Here is a 23,282-nt window from a genome sequence, read left to right on the forward strand (position 1 = left end):
TCTGACTACTTTCAAATGTTTTTTCCTCTGTTTCTGAATATATTTCGGTGGCAATAACTAGGTAGATTCATATTTTGCTTAAATTTTCCTTCTGAAACATTTCCCCCCCTTTTTAAAAATCCCCCTTTCCCCCACCCACTTATTCTCCACCCTTCCACCCACAGGCTATATATTCAAAAGGTAATAGGTGAGTAATAATATTAGTAAGAATAGTAAGGTTAACAACAACAACAACCAACAACATTAATAATATTAATCCCCTATATCTGTATAGCACTTTACGATCTACAAAGCGCTTTCATATCCATTATCTCATCTGTGCCATAATGCATCAGTCATCAGACACACAGGCCTTCAACTGTGCAAGGAAAATAGATCAAATGTTAGAAGTAAAGTGGTAAATAAAGGGGAAGAAAAAGCTAGTAGTGAGGGATGTTGGAGCTGTGAAATTTTAAAAAAGGGGGGTAGGACGGAATAAAAAATGTGATTTCAAAAATATATGTAAAAAAGTGAAATTTAAGTTTAGTATGTGGCATCAAATACTAGTCATCCTCAGACTACGTATATATGGCCCAAATCAGTCATTACCATAAACTGTTAGTTGACTTGAGATATATATAGATATATATATCTATATCTATATATATATGCAATTGTACCGAAATATCATAACATTTTCTTTAAATAACATTAGCATTGCAAGATTAAACACTTAGAGAACAACTAAAGCCATGATATGAGTGCACTTTTGACAAAACTGGAATAAAACATGTAGGAAATAAATAAAAGCAAGCTACGTACTTCATTTATCATTAGTGTTGATTTTATAGTTTTTTTATAATTTATCCCAGACCGTTATAAAATATATAAAACTGAGATATAAAGTATCAGCAATATAACTTTGCACTTTAAATAATTTTCAGCTACAGATTTTGCTTTTAGAAAACAAACTTTAAATCAGCTGTTTTATTTCCTTGTAAAAGGTTCTGTAAATGTATATGCTTGGGTCCCTGATGGACTTAGCCATTGTGACTTCCAGACTTTTCCAACATTTTAACCCTCAGGCAATGGAACAAACAAACCTATATTGTGCCATGTTTAATTCTTTATGTTTCCACATAGGACAGTAGAGCTTAAAACATTTAAATAATGTATGTATGCACATATATATATATATATATTTTAAAATTTATTAATGATCTTTAAACTGTGGGGTGAATCTGTGAGATGAGGTAAAGAAATTTGGCACATTTCAAACAGTATCCTTTAAGTTTTGGTAAATTATGTAGCACAACATATTTTTCACTGTGATCTATAGGTGCTATCCACATAAGGTGGGGGTGGTTAATAGCAAGAGTCACTGGAATGTTTCTAGTAAATCGACAGGGACAAGCTCCCCAAATACTCACAACCAAATGTTGATATAGAAGTAAAAATATATACAATAGAGTCACTTGTTTGTAGTTTGGCACAATGTTTTCCTTTTTTTCCCCTTGGGTAAATAGTGCATAAACTACTTGTGCAACTGTGTGACTTTTAAAGTCTTTTACATAGAATATCAGATTAAAGTTTGTTTCCAAAGACTTATTCCCACACTTAAAAACTCTTTTCTTTAAGCACTTACATGTCAACATACATACCACAAGGCATATTTTGAAAGAAATAAAATACAAACATCAAATGTCTTTCTGGAAAATGCGAGCCTCTTCTTCAAATACAGGTAAAACCCAAAATGCTGTTTCTGCTTTTAGGAGATTGTAGTCGGAATCCCTGCAGAAAAACCAAACAATTTATTCCATTTTAGTTAGTTTTACTGTATGTCCCAAAAAGGGATCAGAAAATCTAAATCTGTTTATGTCATAGTAGATGCTGTATGATGCAGAAACAGATGCAAATAGCGGGGGGCACTAGAAAGCACTTCTACTTGCTGAATGATGAAATTTTGTTTTCCAAATTACATTCTTTTTGCTTAAATAATCTTGGCTTTTCATTCTTCTGTTGAAATTTTCTCTTTCTGCAAAGCCCTTCCCTTCCCTCAAATTATTCAAGAGTACATTTTTGTTCTATTTTCTCAATAAGTAAAAACTAACATTGAATAGCAGAAAAAGTAGCTTTGTTAGAGCTTGTACTTAGCCAAGACACAACAAAATTGCCCAATCTTTTGGGTAGCTTAAAGGTACAGGGATTTTCATGCACTTTTACCTTTTAAAAAAATTCATAAAAGAAGGGAATCAGGCAGTTTCTTTCATGCAAACTTTTGCTTTCAAGAGGGGAAAAAATGACAGACTGAAGGCTTAGCAGGCAGTAGAAAAGCTAAGGGTGCATCATCTCAGCCATTTTGGTGCAGTATTACCTCAGTTTTTCAAAAGAAGCTGTCCCAGCCTCATCCTTGTGGACCTGTTCTCGCTCCATGCGCTTTCCCTTACACTTCTCATCTCTCAAGGCCTTGGAGCTGGATTTGTGACGATATAACTTTTTGTGTGTAGGTCCATTATTGCCTAAAGTGCTCAGGTTATTATACTTTTTATCAAAGAAGGCAGAGCGAGAGTCCTCGTTATAACCAGGCATGTTTGCACGACCAGGATCACCTATTGCTGCTTTCCCATTGCTTTTACTCACACCCTTGACGGACCTGTGATTCTTAGTGACTCCTGGTGACCCATTGTTGACTTTTTTCTTAGATTCCTGTGGTGTCCCAGCCAATATTTTGAGTGTTTTTAATTTTAGACTATTGGACTCAGGGGAATATAATATGTTGGGGTCCCCATGGTGCTGCATTGGTTCCCAAAGGGGCTCTATGGAGGCCATCATGAATCTCTGCACATCTGCCATACCAGAGGCAATGTTGGACAAGATATAGGAAGGCTCCTGAAATTCCCGCTGGTCATCATCTAGCAGGTTGTTGGTGTTGGTGCCCATGCTCATGTCGCTCCAGCCTGGGCTGCTGTCTTTCCCCAAAGCCCAATCTCCAGAAAGTCCCTTCTGACTTGTCATCTTCATAGAGGCCCCAGGATCACCATGTTGGATACATTCAGTCAGTGTCTTCCCTGTGGAGGATATGTTGTTGATTTGACCTCCCCCGTGGCCAATGTCAGTTTGTATTTTCTCTCCATTGATTGCAGCCATGTATTTCCCTTTCTTTGTTGACTTAGGGACCTGGCGGAAGGTTTTACCAGATGGCTTTTCAATCCCTTTGTTGGTGACTTTGGGGGATTTTTTCCTGGTGTTTTTCTGAGAAGAGCTTTGGTTCATAGCCCCACTCTTGTTGGGTGAACTTTTCTTTCTTGATTTTGAAACTTTGTTGTTTGTATTCATTTGACTAGATGGATCATTAAACGTTGATAAGCAAGGGGTTTTTTGGAGCAGGCTGACAGAATCCTCATCGTTGAACATATGGAACTGAAACTGATGGTCATTTAAAGAAAATCCTTCCTCCACTTGGACTTGCTGTGAAAGTGTACTGCAGTCCCACTTGATCTTCTCCATATTGCCCAGTGGTCCTGGAACACCCTCTTGGAACCCTTTCAGTGTTCCTAATGTCTTTGTACTCTCACATCTGGTAATTTGAGGGGAAATACTGGGGGTGTCAGGTGGGGACAGCTCTGAGAGAGAAGAGTGGCGAAATTTGTCAGGAGTGAAGTTGGAGATATCCAGGAGGTCAGTGGACTCCTTTAGTGGTGCTATTTCATCAGTGTTCTGCTGGATCACCAGCTTAGGGCTGCAATGGGCCAGGAAGTCATCTGTGATATCATCATCACCATCCTTTTCACAGGATTTCAAGCTTAAAGAGCAATAATTGCCTGAATTGACAGAGAGTGGGGCCATGGAATCAAAGCTAAAGAGTTGACCATCATCTATATTGACTGGGCCTTGTTGGAAAGGAAAGCAGATCTCTGCGTTATTAAAGTGACACAATTGATACGAGTCATCAGATGCAAGATGGGTGTCTTGCACAGAGGCATACAGGACCTTGCTGCAACTACTGCCACTGTTATTGAGACAGATTGGATTGTATGTTGTAGCTGTGAGATTATTTTCCATGGACACTACCTGGGAGACTCCAAATTCACTGGATTGGTTTGGAGCTGTCTCACTTGAGACTTCAGCTATGAATTTCTGGGGACTAGAAGCAGGCTTGTTGGGCCACACATTTTCATAGTCGCTTGATTCCATTTTGAAATCTTGGGATGACTGCTGTAGCTCAGACTCAGAAGGTGAGGAAAGCACGCAGTCCTGGGAAGGCTGGAGAGGTGCAAATGATTTTTCTGTTTGAGTGAGGCTGCCTTCATTTTGTTCTGGAGAATGTTGAGCGAAGTATGAGATACCAGTATTATTTGACAAGTCAGAAGCATCTAACAATGTCTGCAGGTACCCTCCAGGTATAACAGGTATATTGGTGGCAACATTAGCAGATGATAGAGGCATTTCAGAAGAGCAGGTTGTTGGTAGGAAAGTAGAATTCTTAGCAATCTTTGCTTCATGAAATTCAGATAAATGGGAACTGTTTGAGGTCCCAGGAACAGCTTCATTGTTTAAATTATCCTTGGAGGATCGGTCTTCCAAAAGAGGGCTCATCTGAACAACTGGCTTGCTTTCTTGCCCAGCTTTGAGTTTCTTAGATTTTAATCTGGCTTCACTTTTAAATTTGATTTTGTTGAGCACTCTTCTCTCTGGCCCCTTAAATTCTGTATCTTGAGATTTGAATTTCACTGAGTCTGGGCCTGTGATGTCATTTAAATGTGATCCATTTGCACAGTTAGGAGATTTCAGTGTACCTTTCAGGCTTCCATCTTCCTTATGACTACTAGCTTGCCTCTGATCATTGCAGAATGAAACTTGCTTACCACTTGCTGAAGTTTCCACGGATGGGATTCTTTGAATTCTGTGCCTGCTGCCAAGTTTAGATTTTCGTTTGCGAGTAGGTGGCAGGAATGACACCTCAAAGCTACCTGATTCAAAGTTTTGCTTTGGGCATAAGTGTGTCTTGTTGGATTCTGTGCTGCTGTTTCTCTGCTTCTTCTTCTTCTGCCAGAAGCCCTTTAAGGGTGCCAGCTTGGCATACTTGTTTAGCTGATGCTCACTCAAATTCACTGTTGTCTCACTAGCATCCACCCTACCCAACTTCACCAGCATGTTCTTCTCACCTTTAAAGCGATTGATGATAATGTATTTGATAATAACAGGGGGCTCTTTACGGGTTACTTTTCTTCTTTTTTTGGGACACCATTCATCATCATCTTCCTCTTTGGAACCACCTGGCAGCCATTCCTTCCTCTCATTTACTTTTTCACCCTCTAGTGAGTCAACATCATATAGATAATCTTCACTGTACCTGACTTTTCTCTTTGCTCGCAGCCCATAGTTCTGCTGGGAGGAGGAGCTGCCAGAATTATTGTCCCGAGCCATATAGCGGGTACAGTCTTTGATCTCTCCCATGGCATCATAAGAGACCTCAATGAAGGAACTGTCATCACTGAAATTCCCTGATGCCTCCAAGGAATTGGCAAGATGGCCCTGCTTTGGATTCTTAAGTTGCCCTCCCTCAGTCCCACTGCATGATTTACTTAAGGCAGATTTTTCTCCATTATCCTTTCCATCTTTTTTCTCCACACCTTTGTCTTCCTGTCCTTCTTCTTTGCCCTTCTTCTTGTCCAGATTTTTATCTTCTTCCCCCCAGATGATGCTCATATCAGGGACCTTGAATTGGGAAAGATCGCTGCTCTGCTTCAGGGTCCCACTCTTAGACTCCCGCTTGGGGCAGGTAGTAAAGACACTGGGAAAAAAGTTGAATTGGGCATCCTCCTGCATCAGAAGGGTGGTCTTGTCTCGAACATTGTCCTGAAAGGACTCATATCGAATTTTCAGGGAGCAGACATCACTGCCTAGTGTTGACTCATCATCATCAAACATGTAGTTATCCACATCTTCTTCAGAAAATAGGTTGACAGACAGCTCATTCTTGGAACAAAGGTCAAGTAGTTCAATTTTACTCTCACTAATGAAAGTCTCAAAGTAACCCCAATCCTGATTGGAATTTGCCAGTAAAGCCTCTTCCGTGTTGCACTTATCTAACAGTAATGCCTCATAATAACTTTTCTGAGCTGGATCCTCCAAGTCAATGTCAGGTTTCTCAGCTTCTCGTCTATCTCCCACCCTTGATTTGTGTAGGGGGAAGCCCAGGAGCTGGTCTGAGAGCAGCTGCTCTCCATATTTCATGTTTTCTCCAGCATTAATACACTGAATCCCTATATCAGAGACTGCACAGGTTTCGTAATCCCTATTTAGATCACCAACTTTTAAACTGATCCCTGGCTCAGGATCTACTGCATCCTTGGATTCCATGAAGCAGCCCAAGCAAGTCCGACTTGGCTGCATGAGGCAGTCCCCATTCAGAGCTGACATGCCTGCAGGCTCCATTATGGCAAATGAAGCTTTCTCACACTCATTCGGCAGTGACCATGTGTTCAGGCCTTTTCCAACACCAGATGTAAGGGAGATGGCATTCACAGAAGCACTATTAGCAGCATGCTCAGGTGCTTCAATCAGGCCCAGAGGAGAGGGAGGGCTCTGCATACAGGGCTTCTTGGAGGGCAGGGGCAAGAGACCCCTGGGATACATCAGGGTCTCTTTTTGAACCACTGGTATAGGCTGGACAGGTGCAGCAGCCTCTAGAGCTGCAAATGACTTCATTGCCATGTCCTGGTTGTCTGAATCTAGAGAAAAGGGAATAAAATGACAGGAATAAAATTAAAGGTCTTAAACCAGACTCATTAACTGTCTTTCCCATGGTCAGTTTCTGGTACTTGATCTTATTATATAAGCTAAGCCTCAGTTTCTCTAGCTTTAGAACAAGAAGTTGCAAAGTTAAAAAAACAACCCTGATTTTGTAGTCTATTCATGTAAGAAACATTTTTTAAGGTTCAGCTTTTTCTTCAGAGACTTTCTTCAGAAATGAGGAAATAATTGGACTGAGTGCATGATCAAGTAGAAAGTCAAGGCTTTCATGGTAAGAAAATGTTCAGATGGGATCTTCATGGTTCTGAGCTATGAGGCTCAGTCTTATTTTTCAGACCTCTGTTCTGAAAGCTCATACTAAATCTAGATATTCCAAGACTCACATCAGGGCACATTTCTAATTCACTAGGAATTTTGAAGAACTTAAGTATTCATCTGACAGAGATAATTTGAGAGAGCAAAGTGGTTGAATTAGATATGTCTTAGAGACCCGTCTATCCCAGTTAGAGATTTGGTAGAATAAAATTTAGGATTAAGATATATCTTAGAGGTATTCTAGACTTAACCTGCCCAAACATTGTGGATACTAAAAATCTATGTTGGGAAAGATATTACGTACTATAATTAAATTCCCTTACCATTTTCTTTGACCCCATTAATCAGAGTGTTTTCTCCATTGGCTGAGGCAACAACAGCCTTATCTTGTTGGTTATCCATGAATGTAACCTCTTATTGTTTCATTCCAAGTCCAAATGTTGTCCAACCTGCACATTTCAGATATATATATATCAATCATTAAACTTGTTTTTCTCTGTTTTAAGGTTATTTCAGCTAGAGAGGTCTTAAAACGCTCACTGGAATTTACCTGTTTCCAGAGTGGCTTCATTACTGCTATTGTTTTTGTTTCATTGTTTATATATACCATATAAATCAATTTGGAAACTCACACTTCATTCATACATCCTAGATCCTTACACCCCTTCTAAGCCACCAAACTATTCAAATGTAAAATCTCAGGAAGCAGGCAAACTTACATCTTCTTCAAGATAATAACCCATTTAATTTAAGCATGGCTGTCCAATTACAAAGAATGCAAAGTGCAGTCCAGAGTAACCTGGGGTTAAAGGGTATGTTCTTGTGGAGATTGGTTTTATTTCTGTTTGCTTCATTTCTACTTCAGATGATCTGAAGCTCTCAAAAAACAAGCCAATTCATACATACACACATATATACATCACATTCAGTTATTCTCTCTCTGTGCCTTAAAATTCAACTGCTAAGAATGAAGAGGTAGACAATTAATTTTTTGGTTTCTTTACTTTAATGACTTTAACTCTGGTATTGACAAGTACTCCGCCAAGTCCACAGCAGAATTTTAAGATGGACTACAAAAATATCTGGAATTTATGAAAAAGTCACAGCATCATTTTACATTTTAGGGCATAAAACACATATCTGCAGCCTCTTATCTCCTGGTCACCTACCTAGGTGGTAGATATATACCAAATGATAGAAGTCAAGACCACCGTAGATGAAGTGTCTACCATACACCACTACAACATCTGTAAATTCTTATTCTTCCCAATCTCCCTTTTTCTAGATCTTCTTCTCAGCCAAGTATTCATTTCTGTATCAAAAAGCACAGACTGCTGATGGCCAAGCAGCTATTGCAGTCGTCTCAATTGTATACTCACTTCTTCTAATGCATGCATATACTATAAAAGGTAGGCACAACACCGAGGAAACAAAAAGCAGTAAGAAGATACAGTTTTACATAGTTCAATCTATATGATATTTTACCTACTTAAGCTTATTTCCTTATCTGTAAAATAATAAGTCTGCATTAGGCAATCATTCAGTTTTTTTTAAATGTTAGATGATCCTGGGTTTCTCTTGACATTCATATATGACAATTACCCCATTTTTCTCTTTTTGTACAATATCTGACTTAAGAGTAGCCAATAAATCACAGGTGCCAAAGAAAAAAGAAAGTGATGTTTATTGTTGTACTTTCATAGAAAGAAGGGCTGGAGACTTTTAAAAGGTAGAAAGGAGTACTAGCTATATTAAAGTCCCCCTCCCTTGGCATGGAGGGCTCATTTGTGGTGGAACTGAATGGACAGATCAGATGGCTGAACCTGTGCCTCTGAGAGGACCCTATGGGTCAGATGGAATCATGGATTGCATCTTTCTTTTTAAGAAACTCAGTAGAACTTCAGGTATCATTTTACTCCTCTTTAATCCTCCACTAATTCCATCTTGGCAGGGACTTGAGAAGGGGAAAATTATTTGTAAATTTCAATAATTTGGTGTCTTCTTGTCTCTTATGCTTAAAGTTAAATACAAGGAAGTTCATTTTATCACCAGGAAGACCAAGTCACAGAGAAACAAAAATAAAACAATGTCACAAAATAACATAATGGTAGATCGATGAAAGGAAACCAAGTCTCCTGACCAAAAGACTAGGTGTTTCTTTTTCTTAAAATACAAAATGGTTTTTCCTTAATTCCCAACATTTCCAATCCCTGTCCCAAAAAAGCCTTTTGAAACATAAATTCCCATATGTTACTAATCTGTACTTCACCCCCTTTCAGGTAGTGAAATAAACAACTGTTGCTTCAGACAAGTATTGATTGTTAGTAAAAAGTAATTTACCATAAAATATATATAGGAGCAATAAATTTAAGTATGAAGAATTATCTAGTTTTGTCAGATAATTCTGACAAGACTATGTCAGGGAACATGTTAGTGCTGTTGTAACTTTATTCTGGGATGTTATTTCCATAAGGACATAAATTTCCTTTAATAGAAAATCTGACCAAGCACCCAGGATTTATGGCTCTGCAGTAAAGGGAATACACACAGAGGAAATATAGTTTGGCAAGAGATAAAGAAGAGGTGCAGAGGGGTATGGGAGCTTGAGTTGGGAAAGGGTGAAAAGAGAATGTATGCACTCACTAGGGGTAGGCTGCACACAGTTACAGAAATTATCTCATTTTGTACCTATAATAACCTTATATGGTTGGTTCTACTAGGTTCCCATTTTTTATTTTCAAAAGGATTTATTTATTTATTTATTTATTTATTTATTTGAGATTAAGGAAGGGAGGGGAAAAGAGGAGAGAAACATCAATGTGGGAAAGAAACATCCATCAGTTGCCTTTTGCATGCCCCCAACTGGACACCTGGACTACAACCCAGACCTGTGCCCTGACTGGGAATCAAAGTGGTGACCTTTCAATTTGCAGGACAATGCTCAACCCACTGAGCCATACCAGTCAGAGTGGTTCCCACTTTTTTTAAAAGGGAAAACTGAGTATCATAAATGTTAACTTAACAGTGATCAGTTGTTTGGGACATTGTTCTACAAAACTAGAAGGCTAAACTATAAACAGACAATCCGTTAGTCCTTTCCTATGACTTGAAATCTCAGCTCTAAATGAGACAACCTAAAGGTATATGTTTTCTCACATTTTCATTTACTTATACCTTAGCTGTTTATAAAAATGAATTGGGAGGATTATAATTTTTTATAGCTATAATGCAAAAATAGTTCTGGGTTTGCCTTAGCTTTTCCCCACTGATTAGAATTTTAGGACAACCTTTGTGGGGTTTTTTAAAATCTATTTTGAGCTAAAATTGATAAGCACTGTTTGAATAATGTACAATAAATGGCTTTGCTTATCATGGTAAATCATGCAGTGTAATGGCACTGAAATAATATTAGCATGGAGACAGGTATTTTGAAGCTAGGAAATGCTCCATTAAGCAAGAAAAGTAACCCTTCCTATTTGTTCTAACCCTTGGTTGGGCTTGAGGAGGGCTCATAGCTCGTGTCCCAGTAGGCTGCTATGCTCTTTCCCAAGGATCTTTAAGCCTCAGGTCTCACAGTCCAGATGACCCACACCAACATTTGTGCTGGGGGCTGTCCTTGGCTTTTTCCAACTGGAAAAAGAGCAAGGCATAAAATAAATCATGTTTCTGCCTGTGAGCCTTCAACAACATAACCTTTGGGATCTGAGTAGTGATGATCTCTGGGATACCATTTAAATTAATTCAACAACTGACTAGGTTCCACTTGTGCTCATGTTAGTACCATGCACTGCAGCAGAAAAGACAGATGAATCATATTAGATCTATGTTCTCAAGGTGTTCAGAGTATATTGGGAAAAACAAATTATAGACAAATTCTAACAAATGTACAATACAGTGAAAGAGACACAACATTTGAGATGACCTTTAAAAATGGTCTTTCAAGAGGTATGTATGGGGAAGTATAGAGGAAAGAAAGGCATCCCAGGCTAAAGGAATGTTATCAGATGTCACGAGTCTCTCTGCACTACAGTGTATTCTGTAAACAATGGCTACAAGATCATATGCCTGAGAACTTGCTTTAAACATTTCTGTTTTGTCTTTCATTTAACACCATTCTAAATCTCTCAGCCTCTCAAGTTCTATTCTCCTTTCATTCTGTTTACCTCCTATACTCCCCAAACATTCTAAGCTTCTCTGTTCCCTTAATATGCTTGATCATTTTTTTTTTGTTTCCAGGCTTCTTGCACTTGATATTCTCTCTACCTAGGATGCCTCCCCCAACCTTCTCCCTTTCCCCATTCCTCCCCTTTCTCCCCTTTCTAGCTTCCTCTTCACTTCACTCTCCTATTCCCTCAATTTTTCATTGACAACTTCCTCGACTCTTCCCACCTCAAAATTAGTTTATTCCCTTCTTTGTGTTCCCAAAGAACTTTGATTTCCTTTGTGTTCATCACTTCATATAAACATTACTTGTTTATATCTGATAACCTCAGAAGACTTAGTGTCCTCCAACTCCACAAGGCTTAGCTCAGAGAGTGCTTAGAACGTGATATGTACTCTGCAAAAGTTGATTAGATGACGATGTTGAATGGTGAGATAATATGGGGGAGAATTCAAAGAATAGTAGGCATTTGACTAAAATATCAGGTACATTCAATAAAATATGGCAGAAAAGATAAAAGCTATACTGTGGAGGCCACCCCAATCTTAATTTAGACACACACTTAAGGGTTTTGGGTAGAGGAATGCTATGATTAGAATATTAGGACCGATGAGAGTGGAAGAATCAGAGGTAGGGAAATACATTGGGAGACAATGTTCAGGGGTGAGAGGTCAAGATTAGATTTAGGGAGCAGAAAATAGAAATAAAAAGGAGATGTTAGATTTAAGGAAAAATGCAGTGTCCTGTATAGACTTGGAAAATAATTTAGATGTGCCAGGTAAGGGAGCAGAAGTCGGCAAAAAGAGAGAAGTGAAAGATCAAGGAGTTAACAGATGGTCATGAAAGGAGCATTAGGGATGATTGGGTTCCAGGCCAGAGCAGCCTTAGTAATATAGGTGCCAGGATTTTCATGAGATTAAAGCAAGGCAAGTAATAAGCTCAAATGTCAGGTCCAACATGGATAATGAAGCTGAAAAGGATCTTTGCTGTCATACTGGCAAGGAGACAACAAAACCACAAGCTGTTATAGATGGGGAATCTACAGGTATGGTTAGGGACTTAAATGGAACAAGCAGATGGAACTGCTATAGCAAATGGGTACAGAGAAGGCTTCCAGGCTAGTCTAGCCAAACTCTGTCTAGTTTGATTCTACCCAGTTCAACTCCAGTCAGTATGATGAATGACAGAATCAGCAATAGTAAGAGAACACATTCTTATCCATAATGTTGCTTGGCTAATTTGATTTGCTAATACCTACCAGAATTTTAAAATATCAGGTTAGAAATATGGAGGCATAATGCATTTCAGTACAGAAAACAGGCTTAAATGAGGAGCCATGTAAGTTTTTTTTTTGTCTGCTTGTGTCTGGCTTACTTTATTTAGCACAACGTCCTCAAGGTCATCCATGTTGTAGCATGTGACAGAATGTCCTTCCTTTTTAAGGCCAAACAATATTCTAGTTTATGTCTATACAACATTCTGTTTTTCTGTCTATCTGACAAGGGACTCTTGGACTGCTTCAACTTCTGGGCCATTGTGAGTAGCGCTGCTGCGAACGTGGTGTGCGGTACAGATGCCTCTTTGGGAGCCTGCTCTGAACCCTTCTGGGTATGCACCCAGCAGTGAGATTGCTGGCTCATGTGACAGTGTCTATTTTATATTTTTTATTGAATTTTAAATTTTGGGGGGAATTGCTATGTCATATTCTGTAGTAATGGCACAATTTTACATTTCTACTAACAGAGCCTAAGGGTTCTAATTTCTCCACATCCTTGCCAGCACTTCCTATTTGCTGAGTTTTTTTAATGTATTTTATTTATTATGCAATTACAGTTGTCCCATTTCCCCCCTTCACTCCCCTCCACACTGTACACCCTCTCCCACCCACATCCCCCCTTTTTAGTTCATGTCCATGTGTCATACTTGTGAGTTCTTTAGCTTCTACATTTCTCATACTATTCTTACCCTCCCCCTGTCTATTTTCAACCTACCATCTATGCTACTTATTCTCTGTACCTTTTCCCCCTCTCTCCTCCTCCCACTCGCCTGTTGCTAACCCTCCATGTGATCTCCATTTCTGTGGTCCTGTTCCTGTTCTGGTTGTTTGCTTAGTTTGTTTTGGTTTTGCTTTAGGTGTGGTTGTTAATAATTGTGAGTTTGCTGTCCTTTTACTATACATGTTTTTAATCTTCTTTTCTTAGATAAGGCCCTTTAACATTTCATAAAATAAAGGCTTGGTGATGATGAACTCCTTTAACTTGACCTTATCTGAGAAGCACTTTACCTGCCCTTCCATTCTAAATGAAAGCTTTGCTGGATAGAGTAATCTGGGATATAGGTCCTTGTCTTTCATGACTTGGAATATTTCTTTCCAGCCCCTTCTTGCCTATAAGGTCTCTTTTGAGAAATCAGCTGACAGTCTGATGGGAACTCCTTTGTAGGTTACTGTTGTCCCCTTATCTCTTGCTGCTTCTAGGATTCTCTCCTTCATTTTTACCTTGGCTAGTGTAATGATGATGTGTCTTGGTGTGTTTCTTCTTGGGTCCAACTTCTTTGGGACTCTCTGAGCTTCCTGGACTTCCTGGAAGTCTATTTCCTTGGCCAGAATGGGGAAGTTCTCCTTTATTATTTGTTCAAATATGTTTTCAATCTGTTGCTCTTACTCTTCCCCTTCTGGGACCCCTATAATTCATATGTTGGAACGTTTAAAGATGTCCTGGAGGTTCCTAAGCTTCTCCTCGTTTTTTTGAATTCTTATTTCTGTATTCTTCCCTGTTTGGTTGTTTCTTTCTTCCTTCTGGTCCACTCTATTGTTTTGAGTCCCAGTTTCCTTCCAATCACTATTGGTTCCCTGTGCATTTTCCTTCATTTCTTTTATGGTAACCTGCATTTTTTCATCTCATTTGTGACCAAAATCAACCAATTCTGTGAGCTTCCTGATCACCAGTGTTTTGAACTGTGCATCTGATAGGTTAGCTATCTCTTGGTTGCTCAAAAAGATGAGTTCTGGGGCACTGTTTGAGCCATCTCTCTCTCTCTCTTTTTTTTCTTTTGGTCTGGTCGCTCCTGTTACAGTGAGGGGCGGAGCCTTAGGTGTTCACCAGGGCTGGGCACCCCAGTCGCTAGATTGTGACATTGTATGTGGGGGTGGGGTCGAGAGGGAACAATGGTGGTAGCTCCATTCTCTGTGGTACCTCAGTCCCTTCTCTGGGATCCTGGGTTGAGCGCTCTGCCCTGCTCCACAATTGCTGCCTCACTGGGTCTGCCAGCTGCCGCTTGCATACTCAGGGTCCACCTGGGTCCACCTGCAATCCTGTGCCCCCCAGATGCCTTACGTGCCCCCAGATGCCCTATGCACCCAACTCTCTCTGCTCTCCACACCACGACCTGCGCCTGGCTGCTTGTCTCCGCCCCTCCTACCCATCTGGATGAATGGGTCTATTTCAACTTCTTGTCTGTCCGACTTCCATTCAGATGAAGTTTCTGTCAGTTCTGGATGTTATTCTGCCTCTAAATTGTTGTTCCAATCTTAGTTGTGCCTGGAGGTACGGTGCATCCACCTATGCCTCCATCTTGGCCAGAAGTATAAGTTTTTTTAAAAAAGATTTTATTTATTTATTTAGAGAGAGGGGGAGGGAGAGAAAGAGAGGGAAAGAAACATCAATGCGTGGTTGCCTCTCTCTTGGACTCCACTGGGGACCTGGCCACAGCCCAGGCATATGTCCTGACTGGGAAGCAAACTGGTGACCCTTTGATTCCCAGCCTGTGCTCAATTCACTAAGCTACACCAGCCAGGGCAAAGTTTTAAAAGAATATGGGTAAGATAGACATCAAAAAGAGATGATCACTATTAAATGAAAGAATTCTGTGTATCTCAAAAGTATACTATGAATTTATTTCATCTCTCATGATCAAGATTCCAAAACTCAAAATATGCAGAAGCTCATACAGAAGAGGTGATGTCATGTAAAGGACAGAGTACAACCAGTAACTAGCTAGGTGTCCTCAGAAAAGCTTCTTCCATTATCTGGTCCTAACTTTTATTCACTATGCAATAAAAGAGTTGAACTGGATTACATGTGAGGACTCTTCTAGCTTTGAGCAATCTATAATTCATTTAGTTCATTTTTGAACCATATGATCTTTTTATATATATTATTGATTATGCTATTACAGTTGTCCCAATTTTCCCTCTTTGCCCTCTGCCAAGTACCCCCCTTTCCTCCATCAGTCTTCCACTTTAGGTCATGTCCATGGGGCATACATATATGTTCTTTGGCTTCTCCATTTCCTGTATTATTCTTAACATCTGCCTGTCTATTTTGCACTACCAATTATACTTCTTAATCCCTGCACTTTTTCTCTCATCCTCCCTCTCCCATAAGATAACCCTCCAAATGATCTCCATACCTATGATTCTGTTCCTGTTCTCATTGTTTGCTTAGTTTTTTTTAGATTTAGTTGTTGATGGCTGTGAATTTGTTGCCTTTTCAATTTTCATTGGTTTGATCTTCTTCTTCTTAAACAAGTCCCTTTAACATGTTATGTAATAATGGCTAGGTGATGATGAACTCCTTTAGCTTTACCTTGTCTGGGAAGCACACTATCTGTCCTTCCATTCTAAATGATAGCTTTACTGGATAGAGCAATCTAGCTTTTAGGTCCTTGCTTTTCATCATTTTGAATACTTCTTGCCAATCCTGTCTAGTTTGCAAAGTTTCTTTTGAGAAATCAGCTGACAATCTTATGGGTACTCTTTTGGAGGTAACTCTCTGCTTTTCTCTTGCTGCTTTTAAGATTTTCTCTGTCTTTAACATTTGACATTTTAATGATGATGTGTATTGGTGTGGTCTTCTTTGGGTTCAACTTGTTTGGGACTCTCTGTGCTTCCTGGACTTTTATGTCTATTTCCTTTGCCAAATTAAGGAAGTTTCCTTTCATTATTTTTTCAAACAAGTTTTCAATTTCTCTTCCTCCTCCTCCTTCTCCTCCTCTTCCTCCTCCTGACATCCCTATGATTTGGATGTTAGTACATTTGGAGATGTCCCAGAGGGGCCCTATTCTAGCCTTGCTTTTTTAAAATTATTTTTTCTTCTTGTTGTTCTGGTTGAATGCTTATTTCTTCCTTGTGTTCCAAATTGTTGATTTGAATCCCAGCTTCCTCCCCTCCACTGATGGCTCCCTATAGATTTATCTTTCTTTCACTTAGTGTAAACTTCATTTCTTCTTTTATGTTGTTGCTGTATTCAATGAGTTCTTTGAGCATCCTGATCACCAATGTTTTGAACTCTGCGTTTGATATGTTGGTCATCTCCATTTTGTTTATTTTTTTTCTGGGCCATGTTTCTTTGTCTCCTCAATTGGGCAGCCTCTTTGTGTTTGTTTCTGTGTGTTAGGTAGAGCTGTTTTGATTCCCTGTCTTAGCAGAATGGCCTATTGTAGAAAAGGCACCTGTAAATTGTGTGGGTAATTGCCAGGGTGGGGCATCCTCTTTACCTCTTTGTGGATTTGTGGGCAGGGGGAGTGCTCAGAGAAGGGACAGTGCAGCTGCCTGGCATCTGGAGGTTTGCTGGGCACTTGCCTTGTTTCCAGTCACTTCATCCACTTCCCATATGCAATTGGCACCCTTCCAGATGTTGCTCTGGTGGTGAATCCCAGAGTGTGTGGGTTTGTGTATGTTCTAAGTCCTGTGGGCCCTTTCAGTTGAGTCTCCTGAAAATTAGATAGTATCTCCTGCTGACCCAACCCCAACTGATTTTTACAGCCAGAAGTTATGGGTATTTATCTTCCTGGCACTGGAATCCTGGACTGTGTGTTCTGGCCTGGGGCTGGGATGGCTCACTCCCAATGTATCCCTTCCAATTTTTATCCACCATATGTGAATTCGGGATCATCAATTCTTCCACCCCCACTCCCTCTCTGCACTGTACTGTGTCTCCATGCCTCTCCACTTGTCTCTGTGACTCCATCGCTCCTACCAGTCTGGACAAATGTGGGTTCTTTAGATCCTTGGTTGCTGGACTTCCATACAGCTTGATTTTCTGATAGTTCTGGGTGTTTTTTGTTTTGAGATCTAGTTGTAACTCTTTTCTATGGTTGTGTGAGGAGGTGTCTACCTATGCCTCCATCTTGACCAGAAGTCCATTTTTAAATTACAAATTGAAATGATATATACAAGGGAAAAAATCACATATATGAAGAGTTCTGGTCTAAGTTTTGTGTGACACCAAGATGAACCTAAGATGTACACTTAAGGGAGCCATTTACTGTCTTCCATCTCATGTCACTTCCCGTATTTCTCTGATTATTGTATATTCCTACCCCAATCCTGACAGCAAGAGCAAACGGGGTGCTTCTGCTGGTATCCAGGTTCTTTATGTTCTACCTGCCTTCATTTTTGGCAGCTACCAGTCTAAGGCAATGTGTGTGCGTACTCTACCAGGTTCCTGGGAAGCAGTTATAATAGCTGGGTTTCTGTCTCATGTTGAGCACATTGGCTTAACATTTGGGTCTATCTTCCTCTTCTTTCCTCCCTTCTCACACTGTTCTTAACTGTGCCACTCTTTCTGGCACTACCCTAAAGATATTTCTGAAAAGACCAAGTGCATAAAACCATAAACCAATGAGAAAGTATGTGAAAATGTCTATGTTAAAGCACTATACAAATGCCAGAAAACCAACTATGAATAAAGGATAGAAATAAACAAGCAGAGGCTGTCACAGGACAAGTCAGCAATAGTCAGCCTGTTGTCTTAATTTTTAAACTTTTAAATCATAGATAGCTCTGTTTCACTGGCACATCTGAATCCCTTTGCCTTTCCAAAAATAAATTTATTTTCAGGACTTTTCCATCCTGGTTTCTTTTTCAAGTCCAAGGAACAAGTGGTAGAGAAGTCCAGTCACTGTTTGTCAGGTAAAGAATGGGGTATTTTTTCCAAAGAAAGTTTCTTTCTTCTTGTCACCAGAACCATATGGGCAGTATAGTGGCACATTAAGCATAGAGAGAAAAACCCGGAACACCCACTGATGTGTACAACATAGGGAGTCCTTGGAATGATTGTGTCATAGTAGCATGGCACCTTGTAAAAATGAATTTATACAAGGACTGTGTCCTAATCACAGAGTGCATTTGTTGCCAGGCAGCATTGAGTACATTTAATGGTTGAGTGTGGCAACTGTAGGATGAATGATCTTTTGACTTTCTCCATATGGTTTCTAATTTCTTTTTTCTAATCTATGTTGTTAATTGCATTTAAAAATGTTATTAAATTCTTTTCAGGAATATAATCACTGAACCATAGGACTAGAAGGATCTTGAAAGACAGTCTACTCCCAGACTCCCTATTTTACAACTGGTAACAAAGTCCAAGAAAGGGAAAACTACTTGCTCAGTGTCATACAGTGAACTGATAACATACACACATCCTTGGAAATAGCCCCATGGCACCAAATTACCTATTAAAAATAACTACTAATCATAAGGCTTCTAACTTTTTATTTGTCTTTATTGGAGTAAATGGTATCAAAAATAAGAAAAATGTCTTTGCTTATCCCAAGAGGGGGAGTGGAATGTAGTGAGGAAAAAGCCAAACCATGAATCCATCTGGGAAGCAGACACTGTTCGTCCAGCCTCTGTATTTTAAAGTGCTCTTTTGTCAGCATGAGGCATACCAGTCTAAGCACCATGTTTCTCTCTTCCACCCATTATGTTCATGTACACTCAAAATATTATGGTGTCTTTCTTCTCTCATTGTAGAAGCAAGAACATGCATACTACACCAGAGTTAGAAGAAAAATGGAGCTGGGAGTTCTTTTGATCAGAAAGTGCTAAAATGAATTCAACTATTTAATAATGCCTAGTTAAAACACCACTTGAAATTTTGGATGGGGCATTGAAGAACCAGGGATACTGAAAATAAAAAGGTTTTTGAAAAAGTCCCAAGTGATCATAGCAGTTTTTAAAAATAGTCTTTTACTTATCTCTTACTTTATCCTAGCCATCAAAGCAGGAAACAAATATACAGAGATAAACATCAAATTTTTAATTTAGAACCCATAAATAATTTCAGACATCTCTACTTATTTCATGATAGATCAGCTATTTTTTGGTAAGTAGACAAGAGTCATCTGTAAATGGTTCCAAGTAAATTGAAGATAACACATAACCAAACACAAAACATCCATGAACAAAAGTAATATGATTACGTTGGCCCAGGAATTTGAAATCAATCTTGGTCCTAATATAGTCTTCCAGTGAGATGTGGAGCAAGCTCTTACAGCTAACCAGAGATCTAAGTTCCACTATTTGGAAAACCTCTGGCCTTTCTTTCTAATTTCAGGGATGGTTCCCTTGTAAGATGGGTACTTATCCTGTTCTAAGCAGTGAATAACGGCATTGTTCAACACTGATGAAAATATTTGGATTTGAGGGTTAGTTGAGCATCCCACTTTTTTACCTCTCTTGTCTACGTGGAACCCAGCTGGTTGGAAGGCTGGTACTGTTACATGAGTGTGGATGTACATTAACTATGTCCACAATTATTCAATGTTTTATATGCCATGAGGAAAACAGAAGTGGGAAACACAAGCTCTATTGCCAAGGCACTTACAGTCTAGAAGTAGGGCTATACTTGGTATAGCAGTTTCTCTCAGTATAAGTCTTCAATAGGTTCAGATATTTATTTTCATATTTTTATTTTGCTTTCAAATTATTCTAGCCTTGTCAATCTCCAGGAAAGATCTTCAAAATATTGGACCAACTAGGATTTCTTTCATCAAGGAAAAAAAATCCCTCTAATTCATGTGCCCAAGTCTTAGGAAAATTAATTCATCTTTGATCACCTCATAAAGACAAGTGCGAGTTAAAACTTGACTCTGGACTTGCTCTTATTAAAAACACAGCTGCTAGGCTACTCCTAGCAAGTGGTGAGACTACTGTTTTAGACCCTATCTCACCCTTATACTGTTTTGGAAGATATACTTGTAGTAGAGCTTGGCAGCCACTCTGAAACTAATAGGCTGGTAGAGGTCTGCACTTTTTCACAACCAGTACATCTGCCACTGACAAAGGTCAGAGGTCCCAGATATCCTCTACCAGTAAGTAGACTCCACTACAGTATCTCTACGTGTAGCTACTTATATATAGAGAAAAATACTTAAAAATGAGTTTGTCCATTTACAAAAATATTGTTATAACTGCTATAGAAGTTTTATTCAACAAAGGAAAGGAAATTCCAATAATCCCTCAAAAGCACCCAGGAACCCAATGCCATATATTAGCCATGGACCCCTTCCTCCCATCAGAATAATTTTTATCATATGCTTTTAATTTTCTACATGGGACAAAAATGACTACCCAGGAATGAGGGAAAGGACAGGGGTACAAGGTGGGGAGACACCAGAAAATAAGAGATTGGGCCCAAGAATAGGTGTGTTGACATTCTAGTTAGAATTCTGAAATAGCCTAGCAGTGATCTATTACTATTATCTCTTTAATCTGACCTGTGGAGATTCATTACCATTACCCATAACCAAAGCAGCAAAAAGCCCTTATAACATCAGAGTGTCTGAAATAGCTCCCTGGAGTATCTTCTGTAGCATTCAGCTCAAGATAATTTTGGTTGATGGCCAAAGCTATACATATGGCATTCTGGAGCCCTGAGCTCATTAAAGTTTACATAGGAAACACCCACTGCATGTTCACTTCCAAAGCTCACATCTGCTGAACAGCAGCAGTTGGTTCTGCAGAACTCGTCCCAATTCCAGCAGCCAAGTCCACAGGAGGCAGGGACTTCTTGGGGCCAGGCTTCTAGAGGTTCAGCCAGTGATGGGCAAAACAAGTCCTGGAGAAGGCAAAGATGAATGGTGTGCTTCCCTAGTGATGCTGGTTTTCTTAGGTTCCCTTCTACCTTATCTACTGGAAGGTCCAAGTATTTCTTAGAAGGAGTGTTATTAGCAACTATAGCTTCTATTTACCTTTTCAATGCCAATATTTGGGCTCACCTGCAACTTCTAATCTGCACTATCTAGTACAGTAGACATGTCACATAGCTATTTAAATTTAAATATAAATTAATTAAAATTAAGTAAAATTTCAGTTCCTCAGTTACACTAGTCATATTTCAAGTTAAGTGATCACATGTGGCCAGTGGTTACTATATTGGGCAGCACAGATATAGACCATTTTCTTTTTCTCTTTATTATTTTTAATTTTATTTATTTTAATTGTCGTTTAAGTACAGTTTTCTTTTACTTCCATCCCAGTCCTCCCCACCTCCCTCCCATTTCCACCGCCCCTAGTTTTTGTCCATGTGTCTTTTATACTTGTTCCTGTAAACCCTTCCCCTTTTCCCCTGAAATTCCCTCCCCTCTCCCCTCTGGTCACTGTCAGCCTGTTCTCTATTTCAGTGTCTTTGGTTATATTTTGCTTGCTTGTTTGTTTTGTTCTTTAGGTTCCTGTTAAAGGTGAGATCATATGGTATTTGTCTTTCACTGCCTGGCTTATTTCGCTTAGCATAAGGCTTTCCATCTCCATCCATGCTGTTGCAAAGGATAGGAGTTCTTTCTTTCTGCTGCATAGAATTCCATTGTGTAAATGGACCATAGTTTTTTGATCCATTCATTTACCGATGGGCACCTAGGTTGCTTCCAGCATTTGGCTATTGTAAATTGTGCTGCTATGAACATTGGGGTGCATAGGTTGTTTTGGATTGGTGTTTCAGGGCTCTTAGGATATAATCCCAGCAGTGGAATTGCTGGGTCAAAAGGCAGATCCATTTTTAATTTTCTGAGGAAGTTCCATACTGTTTTCCATAGTGGCTGTACCAGTCTGCAGTCCCACCAACAGTGCACTAGGGTCTCCTTTTCTCCACAACCTCTCCAACACTTGTTGTTTGTTGCTTTGTTTATGATGGCCATTCTGACTGGTGTAAAGTGGTATCTCATTGTGGTTTTAATTTGCATCTCTCTGATAGCTAGCGATACTGAGCATGTTTTCATGTGTCTCTGGATACTCTGTATGTCCTCCTTGCAGAAGTGTCTGTTCAAGTCTTTTGCCCATTTTTTAATTGGGTTGCTTGTCTTAGAGTGGAGTCATGTAAGTTGTTTATACATTTTGAAGATTAAACTCTTGACTTAGGTATCATTGGCAAATATGTTTTCCCATATGGTTGGCTCTCTTTTCATTTTAATACCATTTTCTTTAGCTGTGCAGAAGCTTTTTATTTTGATGAGATCCCATTTGTTTATTCTTTCCTTTATGTCCCTTGCTCTAGGGGACACAACAGTAAAAATGTTGCTGTATGAAATATCTGAGATTTTCCTGCCTATGTTCTCTTCTAGGACTTCAGTGGGGTCACGGTTTATATTTAAATCTTTTATCCACCTTGAATTGATTTTTGTGTAAGTTGGTGCTCGAGTTTCTTTTTCTTTCTTTCTTTTTTTTTTTTTTGCATGTAGCTGTCCAGTTCTCCCAACACCATTTGTTGAAGAGGCTATTTTTACTCCATTTTATGTTGCTGCCTGCTTTATTGAATAGTAATTAACCATAGAGACTTGGGTTTATTTCTGGGCTCTCTGTTCTGTTCCATTGATCTATGTGCTTGTTTTTATGCCAGTACCAGGCTGTTTTGATTACAGTGGCATTGTAATAGAGTTTGGTATCAGGTGTTGTGATCCCTCCTGCTTTGCTCTTCTTTCTCAAAATTGCAGCAGCTGTTTGGGGTCATTTATGGTTCCATATAAATTTTTGAAGTGTTTGTTCTATATCTGTGATATATGCCATTGGTACTTTAATAGGTATTGCATTGAATCTGTAAATTGCTTTGGGTAGTATGTACATTTTGATGATGTTAATTCTTCTGGTTCATATAGACCATTTTCTTATGCCCTAATCATGTAGTTACTTTTTCTATTCATACAGGCTGGCCTAGCATTTTATTTACCATTTTGCTTTCAGTCACAGTGGGTTCAAGTCACCATATTCCTTAATTCATCAGTAATCCAAGTAAATGTCTTTCTTGCCATTATTCATTTTTTATTTATATTGTTCAATTACAGTAGGCATTCAATA

At 39.2% G+C, this 23,282-nt stretch overlaps 1 protein-coding gene across 3 annotated transcripts in view; it reads right to left on the reverse strand.

Moving 5' to 3' along the window:
• Positions 1-1,166: 1,166 nt before the first annotated feature.
• NEXMIF (neurite extension and migration factor) overlaps positions 1,167-23,282 on the reverse strand; it is a 172,243-nt gene continuing 150,127 nt past the window's right edge. For all 3 annotated transcript variants that reach the window (XM_045839335.1, XM_045839333.1, XM_045839334.1), the window contains 3 exons: positions 7,374-7,499; positions 2,354-6,713; positions 1,167-1,770 (listed from right to left, as the gene is read on the reverse strand). In XM_045839335.1, coding sequence (XP_045695291.1) covers positions 1,677-1,770; positions 2,354-6,713; positions 7,374-7,452 — 4,533 coding nt within the window. In that variant the 5' untranslated portion in view covers positions 7,453-7,499 and the 3' untranslated portion in view covers positions 1,167-1,676. The remainder of the gene's footprint in view (positions 1,771-2,353; positions 6,714-7,373; positions 7,500-23,282) is intronic.

The sequence above is a fragment of the Phyllostomus hastatus genome, unplaced genomic scaffold (genome assembly GCF_019186645.2).
Source record: "Phyllostomus hastatus isolate PE091 unplaced genomic scaffold, TTU_PhHast_1.1 phas_contig_30, whole genome shotgun sequence".
NCBI classification, from domain to species: Eukaryota; Metazoa; Chordata; class Mammalia; order Chiroptera; family Phyllostomidae; genus Phyllostomus; species Phyllostomus hastatus.